Raw genomic sequence first — 20,686 nt, 5'->3', positions numbered from 1 at the left:
CTTCACTGTCGCATCACTTGTCTTTTTTGTGTTCTCATCCCACTGAGCCAGAGGCGTCTATTAAATGTCTAGTCTCAGTTTAAACTGCCTATAACCAGTCTATTTTATGTAAATGATACAATTTTATTCATTGAATAGTAAATATTAATTACAAACCAACTGTACATTTTATGAATGATGACAAAATGTTGGATTACTTGGTTTCATTGATTAATGTACAGTGAGGTTTTCATTTATTGGATTTAGACGTCTAAATCGAGACCTCGTTTAACATTTCTTTGCACCATATCTGGACGATTGAAGTAAATATATTAAATAATGTACATTTGTAATGGATGCCAGCGTACGTTGAATGTTAGTTAAAGGTCAGGCTAACCTGCCAGCGCTGAATTGTCAGGCTGTGATTTTAGCTCTGTGGTCTGCACTCTGCGCTCCCTGACCATATGGGTTCACGACCCAAGTGTGGCGGCCCTACAACGTTACCTTTACATACTGACTAAATAATAACTGTACAACTAGATCGGAGTATAATAATCTTTGCACAAATAGCAATTGGGAACAATAGCCTAAATCTTTAGTAAAATGCATAGATGAAATGGTAATTGTTAGTGGATTTATAACGTCATAATACCTGCCCACTAGGGGGCAACAAGGTGCTTAACCCTCGTATTATGTTGAGAAAAAAAAATACATTTATGTATTATGTTGCGGGTCATTATGACCTGTATTGTGTTAATCCACTCAAAACAGTCATAAAATGAAGTTAAACCATTAAGAACTTTATTTTAAATTATACAAACATTCAGAAGAGATGAGAAGTAGAGATATACAATTCCAACACTATATTATTTTTCCTGACTGTTCCCAACATAGTCAGCTGTCTCTTCTGAGGTTCATCTCCAAGACGGTAGGAGGTAAAAAAGTTGTCACGTGTAATGTATGACCTTGCAGCCCTTCAGTCATCTCCAAAACTGCTAAAAAGTCATGCTAAAAACTGCATTGACACTCATGCACATTTCCGAGATTGTTTGTGTTAGGAAAGACAGTGGGCAATCCGCTCCTATTCATTTCCAAACGTAGCCAATGTTCTAAACCAAACAACAGCTGGACTTGAAGTGTTTCCATCTGTGCTATTTGACGCACTTGCTCACCGTGTCACCAGTGTGAACAACTAGCGCGCACTGACACTCCGTTTTTGGTGCACTCTGAATTTCTGAATGGCAAATTTAAGCAACACACTGAGCTTCCAAATGTTCGGAGTGAGCCAGTGCAAACTCTGAGCATATTTCCGAACGCGCCGAATCTGACATAATGCTAGCTTTTCCAACTAGTAGTGCGCCCCTATGTACAAGTCGATTGTATTTTTACTTTCAAGTGCATTATATTTATAGTCAGTGGAACTGATTTGTCTTTACAATTTTATTCAGCTGTGTGCAACACATTTTAACTGACTCATAAAATGCGTTTTTTTCTGTGCTTTTCATATGATTAAGTGCAGCAATGTTAAACTAATGGTAAACTGAAAAATGTTACAGTGGCATACAGTAATATGTTTTAGAAGTAAAACTTCTGTCTCATTTTCGATGATCATGAATAAGCCTTCTGCAGCTGTATTTTATTGTTGGCCATGATGGTGGCATTTGGAAGGCATTTTTGTTTTTTATGCTTTTTATGCAAGAGGTTTGACAACCACCGGTGTAGCAATACTTTATTCTGCCCCAGAACGATGCTGTAAATTGGTGGAACGCTATTACATGGTATTCCCCTCTTTCGACCCCAGATGGCGCTGTGCTGTCACAGGAAAAAACGTGTTTCCCTGCAGGTCATTCAAGCGAATACAAAGCCCCAACTCATGCCTTGCTCCCCACTCTCCCAGCCTGGCAACACTGCCATCTCAAGGCCGCACGTGAAGATTATTTGAAATGAAAATAAGGGGGGGGGGGGGGGGGAGTACGCTTTCTCAATATGTAACAAAAGGAATTAAATTATTCAAGGACTTCATTTGATAATAGGATGGGCCTGGGTGGCAGAGGAAGAGGGGAAGTTAGGCCAAGCTCCTTTGAAAAGCACTCACCTGAGAATTGCTTGTCCAGTCCGCTTCCTCCACTCATTCAAACAGTAGCAAACATCCCCCTGAATGCTTACAATGGATGCTTACAAGATGCATGAGAAGAAGTGTTTGAAATGAGTTCAACCGTAGCAATATTGTTGATTAGCTTTATATTGCTGTAGGGGCAATAAATAAATATTTAAATAAAGAAATGATATTGTATTGGGTTATCTGTTACTTTAAAATACATGCAATCAAGTCTGCCATGGGGCTTGTGCTGTAGGATAACACAAGGTTAATATTTGACTTGATCTTTGATTTAGAGGGCTTTGCTGAATTATCTTGGGTCTTAAGAAAATGGATAGATGAACGGAAATTTGCATTGACTTATGACATTTCAACATTTCAAAACACGAGTTGCCTTTGAGGGCCACATAAAATGATGTGGCAGGACGGATCCGGCCCCCGGGCCTTGAGTTTGACGCCTGTGATATACAGAATGGCCTGATGTCTGACAGTGAGTGTCAAACTGCATTGTACTGAGGTATTTCCTAATAGCACATTTCTATTTCATCATCATTTCAGAATCACGACAGATTAAAAAACAAGATTTTACTGGGAAGTATGGGTGGAACTAAGGCCATCAAAAGTATTAAGACAAAGGCAGAGCCATTCGGGACTGCAAAGTTGAGCAAGATGCGACAAAGCGTCTCAGGATCAGCTGATCGCTTTCACCTCCAAGCTTCAGTGCTGCGCAGTGAAGTTAATGACTGCCGAGGCACTGACTCTTTTTTAGTCAGATGTTAAAACAGGAACCGAAAATAGATGATTATACTGATGAAATTTATTCTTGCAATTTGTTTTCAAAGCTTTTGTGTTTCAATCAATTTCACACTGTGATGTGATAGCAAGGAAAACAAAACGATATTTAACATAGATCAAGTGTCGCTGTTTGATATCTCTCCTTCTTTTGGGAAAGGGAAAAAAAAGCATTTAGTCTTTAAGTTATTTTTAATGTTATGTAAGCCCCAATATACAAAGTGTACTGTGTCAAAGACAATAAAGAACTGGTCGGATTATAATGAATGTAATAAAAACCAAAGACCTGATAGCTGCTTTTAGGAACTTGACCTCTATTTCCCCAACTAGTTTTATTAAAGGTGCTAATATTGAGATGGTGGAGGAATACAAATTAGGCCTTGGTGTGGTCCTCGACAATAAACTTTGCTTTGAACCTCCAAAAAGGTTTATCAACAATTGCACAAGGAAAATAAGAACCTTTACTGAATCCATTTGATCCTCCTGTACTGTTGCATGTTTTGGAAATCTGAACTTGTTTCGAAACAAATCGCCTCTGTAGCCTTGTTGATTCCGCTGGAAAAATATCGGCATGTCGGATGTATGTAAACCCGGCTCATGTCTACCAGTAATAAACAGGTCCTTAGGAAGGCAGATGTTATTTTGTGTAGTCCTAATCATCCACTCCGGTACGAGTTTGAGCTTTTGCCCTCAGGCCGTCGGTTTTAGGGGCTCCTAGGAGGAGGACAATAATGCTTTTGCTTTCATTTATTCCAAGTGCAATTTATTTACTTAATGGCAATGAGCTCTTATGTGGCTCATGTTCTTAACTACTATTGCCAATTGGCACATCTGCGTGATGCGATGTTGCACTTTTTTGTTGTATCAATTGAAAATAATTGTCTTTTCATTGTAATAGCTTTGGACTGAACATAAAATGTTTTCCTTTTCTTATATTATTTTCTATTTTCGGACACACCATGCCGTCCCAGAGTTATTCCCTCCCCCCAAATACTGTATTTTTACTTCTCTTAAATAACCTCTCTGTATATATGAGATACTAAAAACATAAACCTGGGACCGTACGCGTTGGATCAGATTTATTTCTATAAACAACTGATGTTGTTTCTTCTGTCCACGTGGATTACTTTGGGGACGCATATGTTCACACACCAGACTGACGGAGGTCGCATTTAATATGAAATGTGAACGCTTAGGACTGCACCCCAAAAAATTGGATTCCATCCAAAAATGCAAGTCTTAATTAAGTCTCAATTGCCTGAGTCGAAATTCTTCTGTATCTGATCACCGTACCCTTAAAACTGCTGGGTTAAAAATTGGACAGACAGCCCCAAATAAAACAGAGTCAGCAAAATATGTACAGTCGTAGTCAAATAATCAAGCAATGACACATTTTGATTTGTTCAAGATCATTTTCTCATGTCACTGTTTAGGTGTCGTAAGACTTGCACAAATGACACAACTGGGGTCTTTTAAATTTTCAATCATCGCTCCTCCCAGTCTTACAAAACTGCTGCTATGGCAACATTGCCCCAATGTCCAGTTCCTGCTTTTTTTTTTTTTTTCGCTCGGCTTTTTGTGACTTTTTTACAATTCAGTACAAGATTGCAGTGTTTCTCATGAGAGCTTATTTTCGTGAGCATCAAAGGATCAAAGCTCTGTTTTGGTTTTGTCTTTTTTCCCCCAAACATGGACTGTCATCTTGGATAATAGCACACTCTGTGTATTGTATCAAACTTTGTGCTTTCCATTTCAGTTTTCCTTTTATATTCTTTGTGTTAAAGTCCGTGAATTTTATATTTTAAAATTGGCAGTGGTTAACTTGTTTTCATACTTGCCTGTCAATTAATAAAAACGTTAGTAAATACGAGGTTTTCTGCTTTTACATTTGAATAAATGTATACATTTTAATAAACTTTTCACAAATGATTATTTTTGCATTTACACAACATTTTCCAGTCTCTTCAATGAGACTGTCGAATTCCCTTTACAGTGAACAAAGCTGTTGTTGTGATGTATACAGTTTGACCCTAGATCCAATTATTTCCATTTCCTATGGTGAAAATAGTTTTGAATGACAATCAAATCGGATTGTGTTTGATTCAGGCTTTTATAGCGCCAATTTTGGAGCTAATATTGAACGTAGTGTCCCAACAGACGTGATGAGAGCTCAGTGAGCAGCCTTCAATATGTGTATCTACTAGCATTCAACATTCAAAGGGACTCTCAAGGCTTCCGTGACAATTGACTCTCAACAGCACAAAAAATTCCTGGGAGACTTTGTGAGACGCACAACGTAACAACCGGCAACGGCTTCTTGTTGCCCCCAACCCCCCCCCACACCTTTTCCACCACATTGCGAGTGCAGCAGCATCTACACATGAAGGCTTAAATAGTAATAACAATAATAAAGCCTGTGATGAGGTGGAGCAATGAACTGATTATGTGAACTTTCCCGAAGCGCCTCAGGTTTTTTTCACTGGCAATACACTTGTCAGTACATTTGACGTATGCTTGCAATTATTGCATTTGTTAAATAGCGCTACTATTCTTTTTACTCGACATGTTCCTCCGGGCCTTCGACATTATTGATTTAAAAATAACAATATGGTTGCTGCCGCCTGAGCTCGATCCATACATATTTGCATGAGCTAATATGTCATTTAGTGTTGGCTCGTGAGTGAACGATGGGTTCAAAAGAACGAATCCTTTCAGTGAACGAGAGTGAACGAATCACTTCCTGAAGTGATTCGTTCTTTTTTCAGTTCATATGACTTCAACCAGTAGGTGTCGATAATGCCCATTGAAGCTGGTGCCACCTGGCCGTAAAACAAAACGAAGAAGAAAATGACGTCACTTCCCGTTCACGAACGAGTCAACGGGTCAACTGCCTTCCTTCCTTCCTTCCTTCCTTCCTTCCTTCCTTCCTTCCTTCCTTCCTTCCTTCCTTCCTTCCTTCCTTCCTTCCTTCCTTCCTCCCCGTGCATCAACGGATCAGTCAGTGAACGTGTTGCGTCTCCCTCTTGGCGTGAACTATGTAAGCCAGAATGTCGATTTACGATTTGCCAAGGAAAGAAAGAAGCACTCACTGAAACACCACTTCTTTTATGCACGCTTTCTCCAAGCTAACGGCTAACTTTATTGCATAAGGGATGCGCCGTTATGCAACAACGGGGAGATTATCCTTCTCTTTGGGCAATCTTGATTTTATAACACTTAGTAGTTTTTAAATAACGTGTATGTATATATACGCCTAAATATTGTTATCCAATATATCTACTGCAATTTCACATTAGATTGCTGGTTTGAAATTTACTTTTAATATTATTATTATTTTCAAATAAACATTTATGTTAAAACTTGTCTGGTGAAAAGTTTTCACGTTCTGCAGGAGCTAAATTTTTTCACGCAGGTGCGCTTAGCGAAGGAATCACATGGACACTCCATTAGGTACACCGCCCTTTTCAAGTGTACCTAATAACAGGCCACTTTATTATCTTGGAAAACATGTTGGAATGCAGCCCCAAGGACTAGAGCTTGACACCTGTGACCTTTGACCATGATATTTCCCTAACAAAGTGGGCTGTTATTAGGTACACTTGAAAAGGGCGGTGTACCTAATGGAGTGTCCAAGTGACGTCACAGATCAAACAGCCAATCAGGAGGTGGGGGTGAGGGCGGGTGTGGCACTTTTCACTTAAGGTTTTGCCCTATTGAAGTGGCCTGTGATTAGGTACACCTCATGGACACTACAATAGGTACACTACACGTTTTAAATAAATAAATAAATAAATAAGAAAGTGTAGCGAACGATTCGGTGAACGATTCTTTTGGACAAATATTTTGAGTGAACCCATTCTAAAGATTCAGTTCAGTTAAGAACTGGAATGCACATCACTAGTACAAAACGGTGCAGACGACCGTGTGCTTCCAGGTCGACGTATCCGACTGGTTAATGACACGGGCTCATGCTTGTTGAAAACTTGGTCCGATGCCAGGTGTGAAAATATACCTAAATATATTCTGACTGTGCAATTAACCCTTTATTTATTTTTTCCTTTATTTTTCATTTTTCATCGTTGAACGATTCGTTTGAACGAATCTTTTGAGTAAACCGATTCTAAAGATTCGGTTCACTTAAAAGAACTGGAATGCACATCACTAATATCGTTCCCTCTTTTTCATCCACAAGGAAATTGTATTTTATCAGCGACATTTCCACAAGCCACTGAGGTCAAGATGCAGCACATTATAGTGCATTGGTTTGCATTTGGAAAATGCTTGACTGACATCTTGTTTTCTTTGTTTTTGCTTTTTTTCAGTGAAGAATGATCTGGATTGCATTACTTTCAATCCCGCATTGACTCAGCGCACCCGTGGGAAGTCACGTCTCTTTGAGCGCGCTCGTATTGTTTTAGTAATGACAGAAGATGTGATGTTTAATATTCAATGACATTTTAATTGAAAGAAATCAGGAATGGCAACCATAATAGTGGTGAGACTTTTTTTTCTTTGTTTAACTGTTTGAAATGATCAAATACACTTCGGAATTTGTAATGTCTAATAATCATAATTGCTTTATAATATATAAATATATAAATATTGAAAGGTGTTGTGCATTGAGAAGACACAACTGATAGTTGTGGAGTGTGTATCATTAATATATATATATATATATATATATATATATATATATATATATATATATATATATATATATATATATATATATATATATATATATATATTAACTTGGGTTAAGGATATATATATATATATATATATATATATATATATATATATATATATATATATATATATATATATATATATATATATATATATATATATATATCCTTAACCCAAGTTATTGACCCTACTTCAAAACACAAACTCTACGTTAATTTCCTGACTTCAAAACTTAACCCACTTAACCCTATTCTGAAAACTTAACTCTGAATTCAAAACCTCAATTTTAAAACCTAACCCTTCCTTTAAACCCTACTTTGAAATCCTAACTCTAGTTTAAAATTATGATTCGAAACCTTGACCCCATTTAAAAACCTACTTTGAAACCCTAATACTTGTTGGACCCCTAATTTGAAACCCTAACCCTACCTAAAAGGCCTACTTTGAGTTCTTACCTCTTGTTCAAAACACACTCAAAAATGTAACTAGTTCAAAACACCATTTTGAAAATCTAACCCTAATTTAAAACCTTACTTTGAACCCCTAACCGTGGTTTAAATCAATTTAAAATCTTTTGATGCCACACTTTAGAACCTTAACCCTATTTGAAACCTAATTTTGACATGCTAATTTTACGCTAGTTGTAAGACCTTATTTTGGGATCCAAATGCTACTCAAAATCCTACTAAAATTTCAAACCCTCATTTGAAATACATCAATCCATGCATCAAATAATTAGCACTTGGTCAGGTTGCGTAGCAATTTGCCTCAAAAAGTGACTTTATTGGAAACCTCAACATAAATTACTGTTATACTGTATGCAACTGTTCATACATTACAGCAATTTAAAACAAAAAAAGAACACGCGTTTTCCTCAAATATTTGACATAGTCCAAACATGGTAGCATGCATTATACCAGCCGACATAAAAACAAAAGCAAAGAAAATGATAAATGACGGCTGCCTTTTAAGAAAGCCTTTAAAATGCCCCAGGCCCCATTTAGTGTGACAAGTACGCCTCTGGCCAAAACTCAGCTCAGGAAATAATTAACAGCGGTCGGTCGACATTCATCTCACAAGTGGCGTAAAAGATGCATCAAAGCAATGATTCCAGGCGGACAACGCCCCCCTCAGATCCTCCCCAGCATGCGAGCGATCCACCAGTTGCACGGCATCACCACCTGGCAGACAACGTGGCCTCCCCGATAGTAGTATGGCCACGGGTTGAAGCCGCCGAGGGGCACGTGGTAGCGGCGGCAGAAGCGGTGGCCGCGGAGACAGTACTGGCAGCAGTAACCGCGCTCATCCAGGCGGTTGTCCAGCTCCAGACCCACGGCTCTCTGTTGAGCAATGGACATGGGTTTGAGTCTCTATCACCAGCACGAAATTCAATTTTCAGAACTTTCTTTTTTATATACATACAGAAAGCGAGAGTAGTGAGAAGTAACAAAGTACAAGTATTTTGTCATTGTACTTTACTCATTCATTGCCAGCATGTTTACAGCATTTTGACATTTTAGTAGATTCTCTTTTACCCCAATAAAAAGGTTCCACTATTTTCTGTTCTTTAGTAATCAGCAGTAGCTGCAAGCAGCAGGCCAACAACAGCATGTTGGTTCTGCCCTGTGACTGAAGATTTGGTTGGCTAAATCATGACTACTTGTGCTTTTGCTACTGGTCTTGCTAGAGACATCAGCATGACCAGTTGACTACTGTTAGAATAATTAGTTTTGTAGAAGCGCTGGCCGGCCTGAACCAGAGGTCTCATAGCTTCGCTCAAGGCCAACATATCTGCCAGGCTTTACGGAGTTCTTATACTCCCTTCCTTGTCTTATCTGTGAGAGGCCCTCACTAGTTATGAACAGAACACCTTTGTTCTTTGTCTAGCTAAAGAGAAGTTCTTTCTCTATTATACCTTGTAGTTTCTATTTATGAATTGTTGTTGACCGGGACAGTTTTTAAGTTATCCCATACTTACTCAGTGTTTGGTTAAGTAGACTTCATGCAAGGTATCTCACATCTACTTAACGTTTGTTGGAGTGTATGCACGAGAGGTATCTGATGATTTACTCATCATTATTATTGTGTGAAACGTAGCAAGAAAGTCCCGAGCATTGTTTTACAGGGACACGGCATCCAGGTTTGGAGATCGCAGCCGAGAACGAGGCTGCCAACCACCTAAGAACAGACTCTGCATTCCTGGGGTCACGAATCGGCCAAGGCCATGCGGCCTCGCACCACACAACATTGTTAGCTAGTTAATCAGCGTTGCTACAGCCACAATCTCCCCTCCCTTTAGTGTAGCAACGCCTCTTGTAACCAGGGCAACCCAAAATAAAAAGAGGAGATAGCGGAAGAGGAGCTCAGAATTGGTGGAGGACTGTAACTGGGCCTTCTACCTAATTCTCCTCGCGAGCAAAAGGAATACTCGTTGTCTTCTCCTCTTTGTTTCCAGCATGTGGATTAATGTCTGGTGGTGTTTAGACCTGACAACTACTGTTGCCTTGCTAGTAAGTGGTGACACCACTTTAATGGATTAAGCCATTGCCAGTCATTTCTATAAGGAAATTGCATTGAGATACAAATGATTTGAGATGTGGTGGTCATGAAATAATTAAAATTATATTATATATTATATATATTATAATTATATTATTATAATAATATATATTATAATAATTAAATTCGTAAGTCCGGTTACCACGCATGGTCACAGTTCGTTTGTTGCATCACGCATGTGTCTGTCCCCTCACACATAATATGTCAGTGTTAACAGTCGGTAACCTCACAGCAGGCTAAGGTTATGACAGCGGCTCCTCAAGGTGTGAATGCGCATCTGGTGAACTTTGGCCGGTCATATGTCAGGCAGAATATGTGTAAAGATCAGTGCAAAGAATCGATAGCCACGACGACACAAGAATGTGACATGTAGCGGCGAGCTCGAGTTGGATTAAATATCAGGGTAATAAAGTGTGATGCGATACCCTTGACCTTTCCGTCAGGGTCAGCAATGGCAGTGCTGCACACGCACACAAAAAGCATCATCACTGACTTGTCCATTGCAGAGATCTTCAATCAAATGCACCAACGTGCCTTTAAGCAGCATCATTACACTATTTCATTCATCTCTGACCTCATAACTCCGCAGCAGCGTCAGCCCTGCCTCCCCTTACCGCATCCAAATGAGCACCCTCCCCCTGACCTTGACTTTAAGTATGTATAACATTCCTAAAGCAATTAGCAGGCTAATGATGGCCTAACAAGGATTCTTTCATTTGCTCTCGCTGGCTGCCTCTAAATTTATTGAGGGGCCAATTGGAGCCCAAACGAAAGGTAAATTAGGTAGATTTAATGACCCCTGGCGTTCGCTGTTGTGCCGGCTGCTTCACGCCCTGGAAGACTCGCAGGGCCTGCGCCTTTGATCAAGAGCAACGCCTAATGGGCTTCGGAGAAGTGCCACTTAACTCGACCGCCCTCGGTCCACGTTGCGCTACATTTCAATCTCTCTTAGTAAATGGATCCTCTGAGACAATCAGGCCGTGTCGCTCTGAGCCAGCTTCACTTTCGAAAAAATCTGCCAGTGATTCTTTGGGAAGAGTCGGCACGAGTCAAGCTGCAGCAACGCAAGACATTCACTAGTGGGGAAGGAGAACACGCAGAGGTGGACACAAAAGTGAGTCTCATGCCGGTTTGTGTGTGAGCGCAATCACCTTTTTCATGAGGCTCTCATGCCGCTGGACGGTAAATTTCAAGTTTAACAACTTAACTGTCACAAAACTACCAGTAGATGACAGCACTACCTCGATTGTAAAAAAACAGAAAAAGTTTTCATCAGAATCAAACTTTTTTTGTTGCTGATTAAACAAAAGAGTCTGTTGTTTCATTTGGTAGTTTTAGTGTAGAAAAATTTAACACAATATCCTGTGGGTCGAGAAAAAAATCTATACTTTAGAAAGGTTTGTAAATATAAGTTTGTATAGAAATTACAAACGAACAATGTAATAAAAATACAAAAGATTTTTACAACATGAACTTAAAAATCTACCTTTTGCATGCGAACTTATCTATTTTTTTTTTTTAATGCAGCAGCAAAACAAATTTTTTTTTAACAAAGGGATTATTCTGTTGATATAGCTTAAACTGCATATCTCGTGATCACCCTCGCAGCCGAGTAGTGATCAGCTCAGTGGCCTAGTAGTAGAGTGTCCGCCCTGAGACTGGAAGGTTGTGGGTTCAAACCCCGGCCGAGTCATACCAAAGACTATAAAAATGGGACCCATTGCCTCCCTGCTTGGCACTCAGCATTATGGGTTGGAATTGGGGGGTTAGATGCGCGCAAGATGGCGGCGCGTGCACACGCAGCGGCCACTCTCTGTCCCGTTCGGTGTTTTGTGAGTGTTTACTGAGTGTTTGTCCGGCAGTTTTGTGTATGTTCGTCTCGTGTGATACGTCGTGCTACTAGTGCGGCGGGCATGTTCTGCTCAACATCGGCGGAAGTGGGTTTTATGGCGTTCTGGACTTTGGTGCGGAGAGATTAAGGGCGCTCGGACTGCTTCGTCATGGTGCGACGCCGGACTGGCCTGCTCTTCCTCCCCCGGTTGGACTGCGTCGTGAGCTCGGACTGCTCCGTCCTGGAGCATTGTTGGGATGCGTCGGCAGCGGGTCTGCGAGGCAGCGGGAGAGGGGCCAGCGCGGAGACATCGGGCCAGGCTTGCGGCCACCCCACCTCGCCCAGCCGTGCCTTCCATTCTACTGGCGTACGTTCGTTCGCGGGACGACAAGATGGGTTGCGTTCGCCTGATAAGTTCCACGAACCGGACAGTGCGTGCCTGCTGTGTGCTCGTGTTCACAGTGGCCTGGTTGACTGTCATCTTTCCGGACTCTGCTGTGGATCGGGAGCGGCTAGCGTGCTATCACTCTTATTGTTCATCTTCTTGTTTTATTTTTCCTGTGTTGTTTACTTGTATGTGCGTTGTGAACTCTGTCTTGTTACCCTGGGATAGTGAGAAACGTAATTTCGATCGCTTTGTGTGTCTTGACATGCGGAGCTATTGACAATAAAGGAGACTTTGACTTTGACTTTTGACTTTAGATCACCAAATGATTCCCGAGCGCGGCACCGCTGCTGCTCACTGCTCCCCTCTCCCCCAGGGCATGGATCAAAATCACATGGGGATGGGTTAAATGCAGAGGACAAATTTCACCACACCCAGATGTGTGTGTGACGATGATCATTGGGACTTGGGACTTGGGACTTTAAGTTGTCTACTTTGACATATAGTACTCGAAAGGCAGCCTGCCGTAGACATGTTTTTAAGTTTGTACTTTGTACTTTTTGACATGGGCTAATTTTGGTCCGTCACAATTAAAAGTAGATACACATTTGAGGTTAGCCGGTGGACATAATGTCAGTCAGATGTACACAAATGTGATTTTAGTAATTGATGGTATTTTCTCATGACCAATACTTGGAGACTCCTGATGTGAGTTCTGATAAATCGAGTAATACTACAAACTTGGGAGCCCTAAAGCACATAGAAATGCTGCGACGGATGATATCTTGTTTAAGCGTGTTTGATTTATCATCACGACACGCAGAGGCAGGTTTCTCATGATTTATTGTTTAAGTCAAGTTTGAGGGTCATCAACTGGCTGTCAACAATCCGTTATAGAAACAACAGCAAACCCGTCAATGGAGCAATGATTATCTTATCTGCTTCACACACAACGAATTGGGACATTGCTTGAGAAAAACAGAGAAAATGTTTTATTCAAATGATGGTGCACCGTAAAACAAATCAAACAAACAGCCAAAAGGCAGCATTGTACCTTAAAAGCAATTAATCAGAGCTAGCCTCTTAAAACGGGTGGCACATATTAATCACTGCGGCTTTGAGTCGCCTCCTCTAGTGGGAACGCTGCGCTGATAAGAATGGCTCACCTTGGGAAATCTGAGGCAGTCCTCCCAAATAAGCAGCGTTAATGAAGACTAAGAACCATTAGTTTCCTTTGCTACGCGTGATTTCAGCCCACATGCAAGTATGCACAATCAAACACCTCCCAAAAATGTCAGCCATTCAATGAGGGAAAAGTCTTCCCTTCGGGCTTTTGAAAAGTTTTGTGCAGATACTCATTGCAAAATTGAATGAAAACACAGTGGCAGCAGATGATCAAAGTTCACTAAAAACTTTTAGTTATGTCAACTAATCAAAACATTTACACTTAGTGAAGAAAAGTGTAGCTGAAGGCCAGTATGAACGGCCGCATGAGATCGTGGGGATCATTGCTATTTATAGCACAAAGGTCAGAGCACTCTATGGGTCACTAATTTTCCCTGTGCTGGGAAAAAAATGAAATATAGATTTTGATTATAAATAGTAAACGGAGCACTTCATCATTAGTACTGTCTACAACACTGTAAGCTTGACTTGGCGTTAACATGATTATGGTTCTGAATAGAGTCTGATGGCCCACAATTTAATCTGAGACGGTATGAATTTGAAAGAAGAAGGAGGACTTAAAAGAAACGCCAGGTCAACAATGAAGAAGAAGAGGAACGGATAGGAATAAATAGAACCTTGGAAATACTTTCCAGTGTAATAGATCGCATCCACCAGGTGCCTGTACATAATTACCTTGACTTCGGCTGACAACACAATGTTAGACATGCTTACCACATTGTGGCATCTGTAAAGCTGACGTTTAAGGCAATATTTCAAATGACTGCTCGATGCAGTGTGGAGCATTCCAGACCAAAAGCTGGAAAATGTTTCAAAATTACTAAAAATGATATAATGTCCACTGACAAGGAGAGTCACATTTAGTTATATTTTTGTTACATTTTTGGTGTGAATTTATTCTACACAGGCAAAACACAACTGACATCTACTCATTAGTAAATGTTGCAGGCCTTAATACACATTTGGACTATATAGGAGTTTCTAATATATTTTAAACATTTCTCATTATGTATTTGTGTCAGAAAATATTTCATATAATTACAAAATGAAATGTTCAACTCTCGACACCTCACACTTGCTGCAGGTGGGTTAACAAAGGGCTCTTGGCACTATATGATGAAATACGTTATTCCTTAACTTTTTCCCCCCAACTAAATTCTTGAAAGCGCATATTATTCTCACAAACTAAAGTCTAGGAGTATTGAGAAGTGTTTCTGGGGCGGTCCTGGTAAATGTGACCATTATCGGAAGTCTCATTTCTGCCCATGTGTCGCACTGCGAGGAGACAGCGCCTCTGCTTTAGTGGCCGTTCACGTGTAAGTGATAAATGTGGTGTGTCGCATGTGTGTAGTTATTTTGGAGTGTGCGTTCCTTTATGTTGCTGCCTAAAATATTTTTCTCCCACCGTCACGGATAATTAATCCTGCGCCGCTGAGTGGTTTGGATGCGAAATATGCCGTCCATCTTTCCCTCTTCATGTTGTACACTTTGATAATTAAAGCATTGGTAATAAATGTAACTTATTTGCACAGTTGCGAGTGACCTTGAACTCACTCTTCATGTGGTGCGTTGCTCTGCCAAGTGAGAGAAGACACCAAGAGAGCCACAATTTTCTGCCTTGGAACGGCTGGATGTTTCTCTCAATTAATGGAGGGACATTAAGGGAGTCTTCAATGAACTGGCCTTACTTAAACAGATATATAGAGCAATTGCTGTGCCCTCTGGTGCACAGAGTCAGTTTTAACATCAATTAGTGAGCAATTTATATGCGGACAAAGTGGAGGCAGAGCCACGGCTAATTGAAGTGACTTGACTGTAACTGGAGGCGGATTTCTCAGATGTCACGGCGCACTTACGTAGTCGTTCACGGGAGGGTTGTACTCCACCTCACGGGCGGAACGATGACCTTTCACCTCTGTGTCAGGCGCGTCCACATGCTCTACCTCCTCTTCCTCCAGCTCCAAATCTGAATCAAAAACAGGACTAAAATGCCTGTGCAGTCGCACAACTGTTTTGAATCGGGCGTGTTAGAGGCGGGAAACTTCTAAAACAGGCAAGACAGTGGATCTCGAGGACCGGAGTTGCCTACGTCTCCTTAATACTGAACGACAGTATTTTTTGTTGCTGTTGCTTTAAAATCTGAAATGTCGGAGGGCTTTCGTCAAGTTAAAAGGAGAATGTCAATCAAATCAGTCAATACATACTTTGACTGCCATGTGTAGTCTACTCAATTCTGCACTGGATGGAGCCTATTTTCATAACTATCCGCACGGCTTTGGGCACTACGTACACACTCTCATGTCCATGTGAAGTATAGTGGGTTAGAAGCCCACCCCCGTCTCCCACCGCCCTTTCCCGATTCCTCACCGCTCAGGGGAGAGGGATTGATCCAATGGATGGGCAGCTCCTGGCAGAATTCCCAGATCTTGGACTGGAAAAGGAACGCCGGGTCAGCGACAGGCTTCTCGGCAGGGACCCACACTCGGGAGTCCTCCATTTTGGTATCCGAGTCATCCACCTGCTCGCACACAGACCCGCACACACTTAGTGAGCCAAACAGCAGCCTCATCATCCTCATTGTTTTAATCTATCATCTCTATGAGACAAGCATGCCGACTTCCTGACTCCTGTTGCCTGACCCCCTCCTGATCCTCCTCCTTTTCCTCCATCAAGCCTGCAGCATGCTCTTTCTAAGACACATAATTGAAATTCACAGACAGTGATGATTTGACTTTCAAATGACTTTGCAAGTGATCTTCATTACTGCGCGTGTGGCGGCAGTATCGTTTAATGTGACAGACACAATAAAGCCTCGTATTCTCCTCCTCCTCCTCATCTTCTCCTCCCTGCTCTGCCACGATGCATCGCTTGCCATCCAAGCACTATCAGTGAGCTTAATTTGTTGATACTGTAGTTCATGAGCTGTAAAGTAAACTATTATTGCTTAATGATCGCAACTACATGTCAGTGTTGTCTAATAGAGACATATGACAGGCAATGGGTGATGCTCTCTCTGCTAATACGGTACACAAATTTATTTTCATGTATACGTAAATAAACACACAGACTTCCAAGTCTCTCTTTAATTAGCCAGCCAGAAGAACAGTTCACTTGACAAATGTTTTTACAAGGTGATTTTCCCTCAGTTTAAAACTTAATTGCACATTAGTTAAACTTGGAACCTGGGGCTATCGTTGGAGCAGGACTCATTAATATCGGACTGTGTGCCTTGTATCCCTCTTTGCCCCTGTCACTCCTTGTTAAAAATAGGCCAGCTTGAGACCTTCTGTTAGCAAAAAGCTCTGAATATCATATATCCGGGAATTGACAGTATTTGTTTTCACAGCCAAGTAGGTGGTAGTGGTATAGTGTTGATGGAATCTATACTAAGAGACAAAGTGGTTATGTTTTGAAGAAAAAAAAAGTCATAATTTCAGTCAAAACGTTTCTTCTCACATTGTGTCCTGTCATGTGTCCCCTCATGCCCATGGACATTTTAAAGGGCTTTATTTCCCTTTAGATCCAGCATGTAGAATATTGCTCCATGGAGGGTTAGAGCTGTCAAAATTAAATGATTAATCGACAAGTAATCAATTATCAAATGAATCAAGTATATTTTAATAAACAAGTCATTGTTCAGAGCCATTTTTACCTTGGAATGGTCCTAATCATCTAATGTCAGCTGATCAACAGCAATTGTTCATTATGTTTTGTATTATTTTATGAAAACCAACAGATTATCTTTTACGTTTAATCAAAACAAGACATTTGCAAATGTCTTCTTTTACTACAGAAAGTAATAACCGCACCAGTAACCGACTCAGTTTCAAAAAGTTAACATTGTCTCTTGCGTGATATGGAATAATTGTTATTTACTTGTTTTTGATTACTAAACAATACAAACTAAGCAGTAAATGGGCAAAATGTTTTTTTCATACTTTTTTGTGTAAAATAAAGTGCATCCAATTAATCGATAGAATAATTGATTCTAAGAATATTAATTAGTGACATCCCTAGTTAGGGTGGCGCCTGATGTTGATAATTTCACACAGCTCTGGGAGTTGTCACATCCAACTTTAGCCTTGGCTATTCAAAGCCATTACTTTTTCTATAAAGCGCTTTATTCCAGCAACAGTTGTGAAAGCACTATATAAATAAAGACGTATTGTACTATATTGTATTGTCAATGAAAATAGTGCCCAAAGTTTTAAATGAACGTGTATCTTTTGTGGGATGCGGCAGGAAGTCTGGGTACTAGAAGAAACCCGCACAAGCATGGGGCGAACATGCAAGGCTGAAAGGAAGGTAGTGCTTTGACGCAGATGTGATAACTACTAGAACATCTAGTAACTAGATCACTGTGCTTCCCCAGTGTTGTGACTGGGCTAAAAATGCCCAAGTACTGGATGTGTGCTGGGTTATGGGAGTAATTTGTTTGACTCACACACATGCTGGCAAGTGTACCCCTCCTTGCACAACTCTCCCTGGCATTAAGTCGGTCAGCTTTCAGAAATTAAAGTCAAAGATGAGGCGCCCTCGCTGCCCACTCTAATTGGACCTCTCAAACACTCAAGCTGAGTATAAAGTAAATGGAGGTCACGACACATGGCTCACAACATGACTTGGTTTTCACAGCTGAGAAATGACAGCAATAACTTGTAAGGAAGAGATGCGGGTTGGGCCGCACCCGGGAGGAAGGTGTGCTACAAAGGTCAGCCTTTTAGCATGGGGCCGGGATTTCGAAATGCCAGTTGACAGGAAGAAAGACAACATGATTACAATCTTTGGTCTATACCAGACATGGGCAAACTATGGCCCACGGACCACATCCGGCCCACGGGGCCGTTTAATCCGGCCCACCAAACCTGAATGAATTGTATTATTAAACATTGTTTTTGGTCATTTTTCCTGCAATGACTGCGTTTCCCCCAGTAGATGGGGAAACCTATTAAAGGCCAAAACCTTTTATGCAAGGACCTTTATATGTCATTTATATTACTTCACACAAACACTACATCCATCTGCTCCTGTTTTGCCCCCCCGGTCAAAATTTAGAACCCAATTCGGCCCGCAACTCAAAGTTTGCCCACCCCTGGTCTACACACACCTCTTCAAGGCCCTTCCATTGACTATTAACTAATCAGGTGGTGTTAAGACACAAATAACTTCTTTTTCTAATCAACTATCTTTGAAATAATCATTTGTGTTATGTATACTCCCCGTGTATGTATGACATTCCGCCTCTAGTGCTGTTGACTTAATTACACAGCGCTTGTACTGTAGTTAATGAATTTACCCTTGCCTTGTATCAGGAGCCAACTGGGAAAACACTGGCCATGACACACTGTTTAAAGTGTTACTATGTTTAACAGAGATCAACAAATGTTTTATCATGGCACCCAGGAGCTTTATTACACACACACACGCACACACGCACGCACACGCACACGCGCGCACACACACACACGCACACACGCACACACGCACACACGCACACACACACACACACACACACACACACGTTTATATATGCATGTGTGTGTGTGTGTGTGAATTTCAGTTGACATTTTTATATTGGCAAGTTTTGCCACGATGGCAGTCACACTGGCAGTTCAACTATGCAATATCGTATCCCTGAAGCTACGACCACACATTCATCAATCATAAATTCCTCAGACATGCTTTTCTGATCTGTTTGGAGCAAGGTCAATGGAAAGTAAATTTTGTCTTGTGACATTTCAGTATGGTATAGTAGGTCTAGATAGCACTTGATTAAAGTTAATTATCTTGAAATGTGATTCTCTACTTATGATATAATCCAACCATCTGGGGTTGATCCCAGCTGACTTGGTGAAAGTTAGGGCACACCCTGGACTGAGAGCCAGCCAATTTTATATCATAAATCAAACTCAGTGTAATTACTGTACAGATGAATTTCAATTATTTAAGTGAAACATTTGCATTATTTTAAATAAAATAACCTCCCATAATTTAATCTGTTTAAGCCGATTGTATTTGAGTGTTTTTTCTTTTTACTACTTTACAAAAAGGTGTAGAGCCCCTACCATCATTCATCCTAATATTGTGTACCCTAAACAACATACTCCAGGCTCTAAATGGCGCAATTAATAAAAAGAGAATGCAAATATTTTCCCTTATCCAATATTAATGTGAACTGGTTGTAGCAATTCTCTAGTCGCCAGAATGACAAGGAATGAGCATTTTAAAATGTTGCTTGGGCTAGCTCATGTTAGCAGCAGCTTGTGTTGTTAGTTACCTGTCATAGTACTAATTGCTTTCTGTTTTGGCTGCCGACCTGTCACAAACGGAAGAATCTGGACAACGAAATAGAATAATGGGACCAGAGTTGTTACGCTGCATTATTTCTCCGCAAGGAATTTGCGTGTGTGTGTGCGGCCATGTGTGTGTGTGTTGGGGGGCTGGATCTAGCTTATGGTATATTGACAGCTCAAGAAAACAGTGATCCCTCGTTTACCGCGGGAGATGCGTTCCAGAACCACCCGGAAGTAGCAAAGTAGAAAAGGTATATGTGTTATTTTGAAATTTAATTGAATTGAAATTTCTAATACGTAGTGTTTCTTGTTGCCCGCTGGAGGGCATGTATTGCAAGTCAATTAGAAGAGCAATAGAAGAGCATTAGAGAGCCTTGCCAAGCAATACAACGTGTCCACCTTCAGAATTACAACACTACATTAACTGCGAAACCAAAGTGAGTCACAATCGCGCCTGAATCTCCTGTTGCAATGTGGCCCACTACACGATATTAAAGCTTTTTAAACCCTCCCCAATACTTTAACGCGACATAAAACTTTCCTATTCCCTTAATAACCATTCCCACACTGCTCTGTGCATGTATTGTACCTTTACAATAGATAAAAGAACAAACGCGTAACATTGTCACTGGTTGGTGCTGTTGCCTCACACATGGCTGGCTGCTGGCCTCCTGCGCTTGAACTCAGTCACGTCCGGAGTGACGCACATTGCTCACAGGCACGTCCCGCGCTATCAGCGTGTATTTAAACGTCGTTCTCCTGTCACCTATAAACCCGCGAAATAGCGAATCCGCAATGGGTGAAGAGCAAAGTGGTGAGGGATCACTGAACTGCTAAATTCAAAACTCAAACATAATGTTAAATGTGTTGTTTTG

General features: G+C 40.8%; 1 protein-coding gene across 1 annotated transcript in view; it reads right to left on the bottom strand.

Annotated features, from left to right (window-relative positions):
* Positions 1-8,304: 8,304 nt before the first annotated feature.
* tnmd (tenomodulin) overlaps positions 8,305-20,686 on the bottom strand; it is a 49,013-nt gene continuing 36,631 nt past the window's right edge. The window contains exons 5-7 of the mRNA XM_049755222.1: positions 15,886-16,036; positions 15,375-15,484; positions 8,305-8,898 (exon numbers count right to left, since the gene is read on the bottom strand). Of these exons, the coding sequence (XP_049611179.1) occupies positions 8,689-8,898; positions 15,375-15,484; positions 15,886-16,036 (471 nt within the window). The 3' untranslated portion in view covers positions 8,305-8,688. The remainder of the gene's footprint in view (positions 8,899-15,374; positions 15,485-15,885; positions 16,037-20,686) is intronic.

This window comes from Syngnathus scovelli, chromosome 1 (genome assembly GCF_024217435.2).
Source record: "Syngnathus scovelli strain Florida chromosome 1, RoL_Ssco_1.2, whole genome shotgun sequence".
Classification (NCBI taxonomy): domain Eukaryota; kingdom Metazoa; phylum Chordata; class Actinopteri; order Syngnathiformes; family Syngnathidae; genus Syngnathus; species Syngnathus scovelli.
The sequence above is the reverse complement of the archived record's forward strand: the minus strand, read 5'-3'. Positions and strand labels throughout refer to the sequence as shown.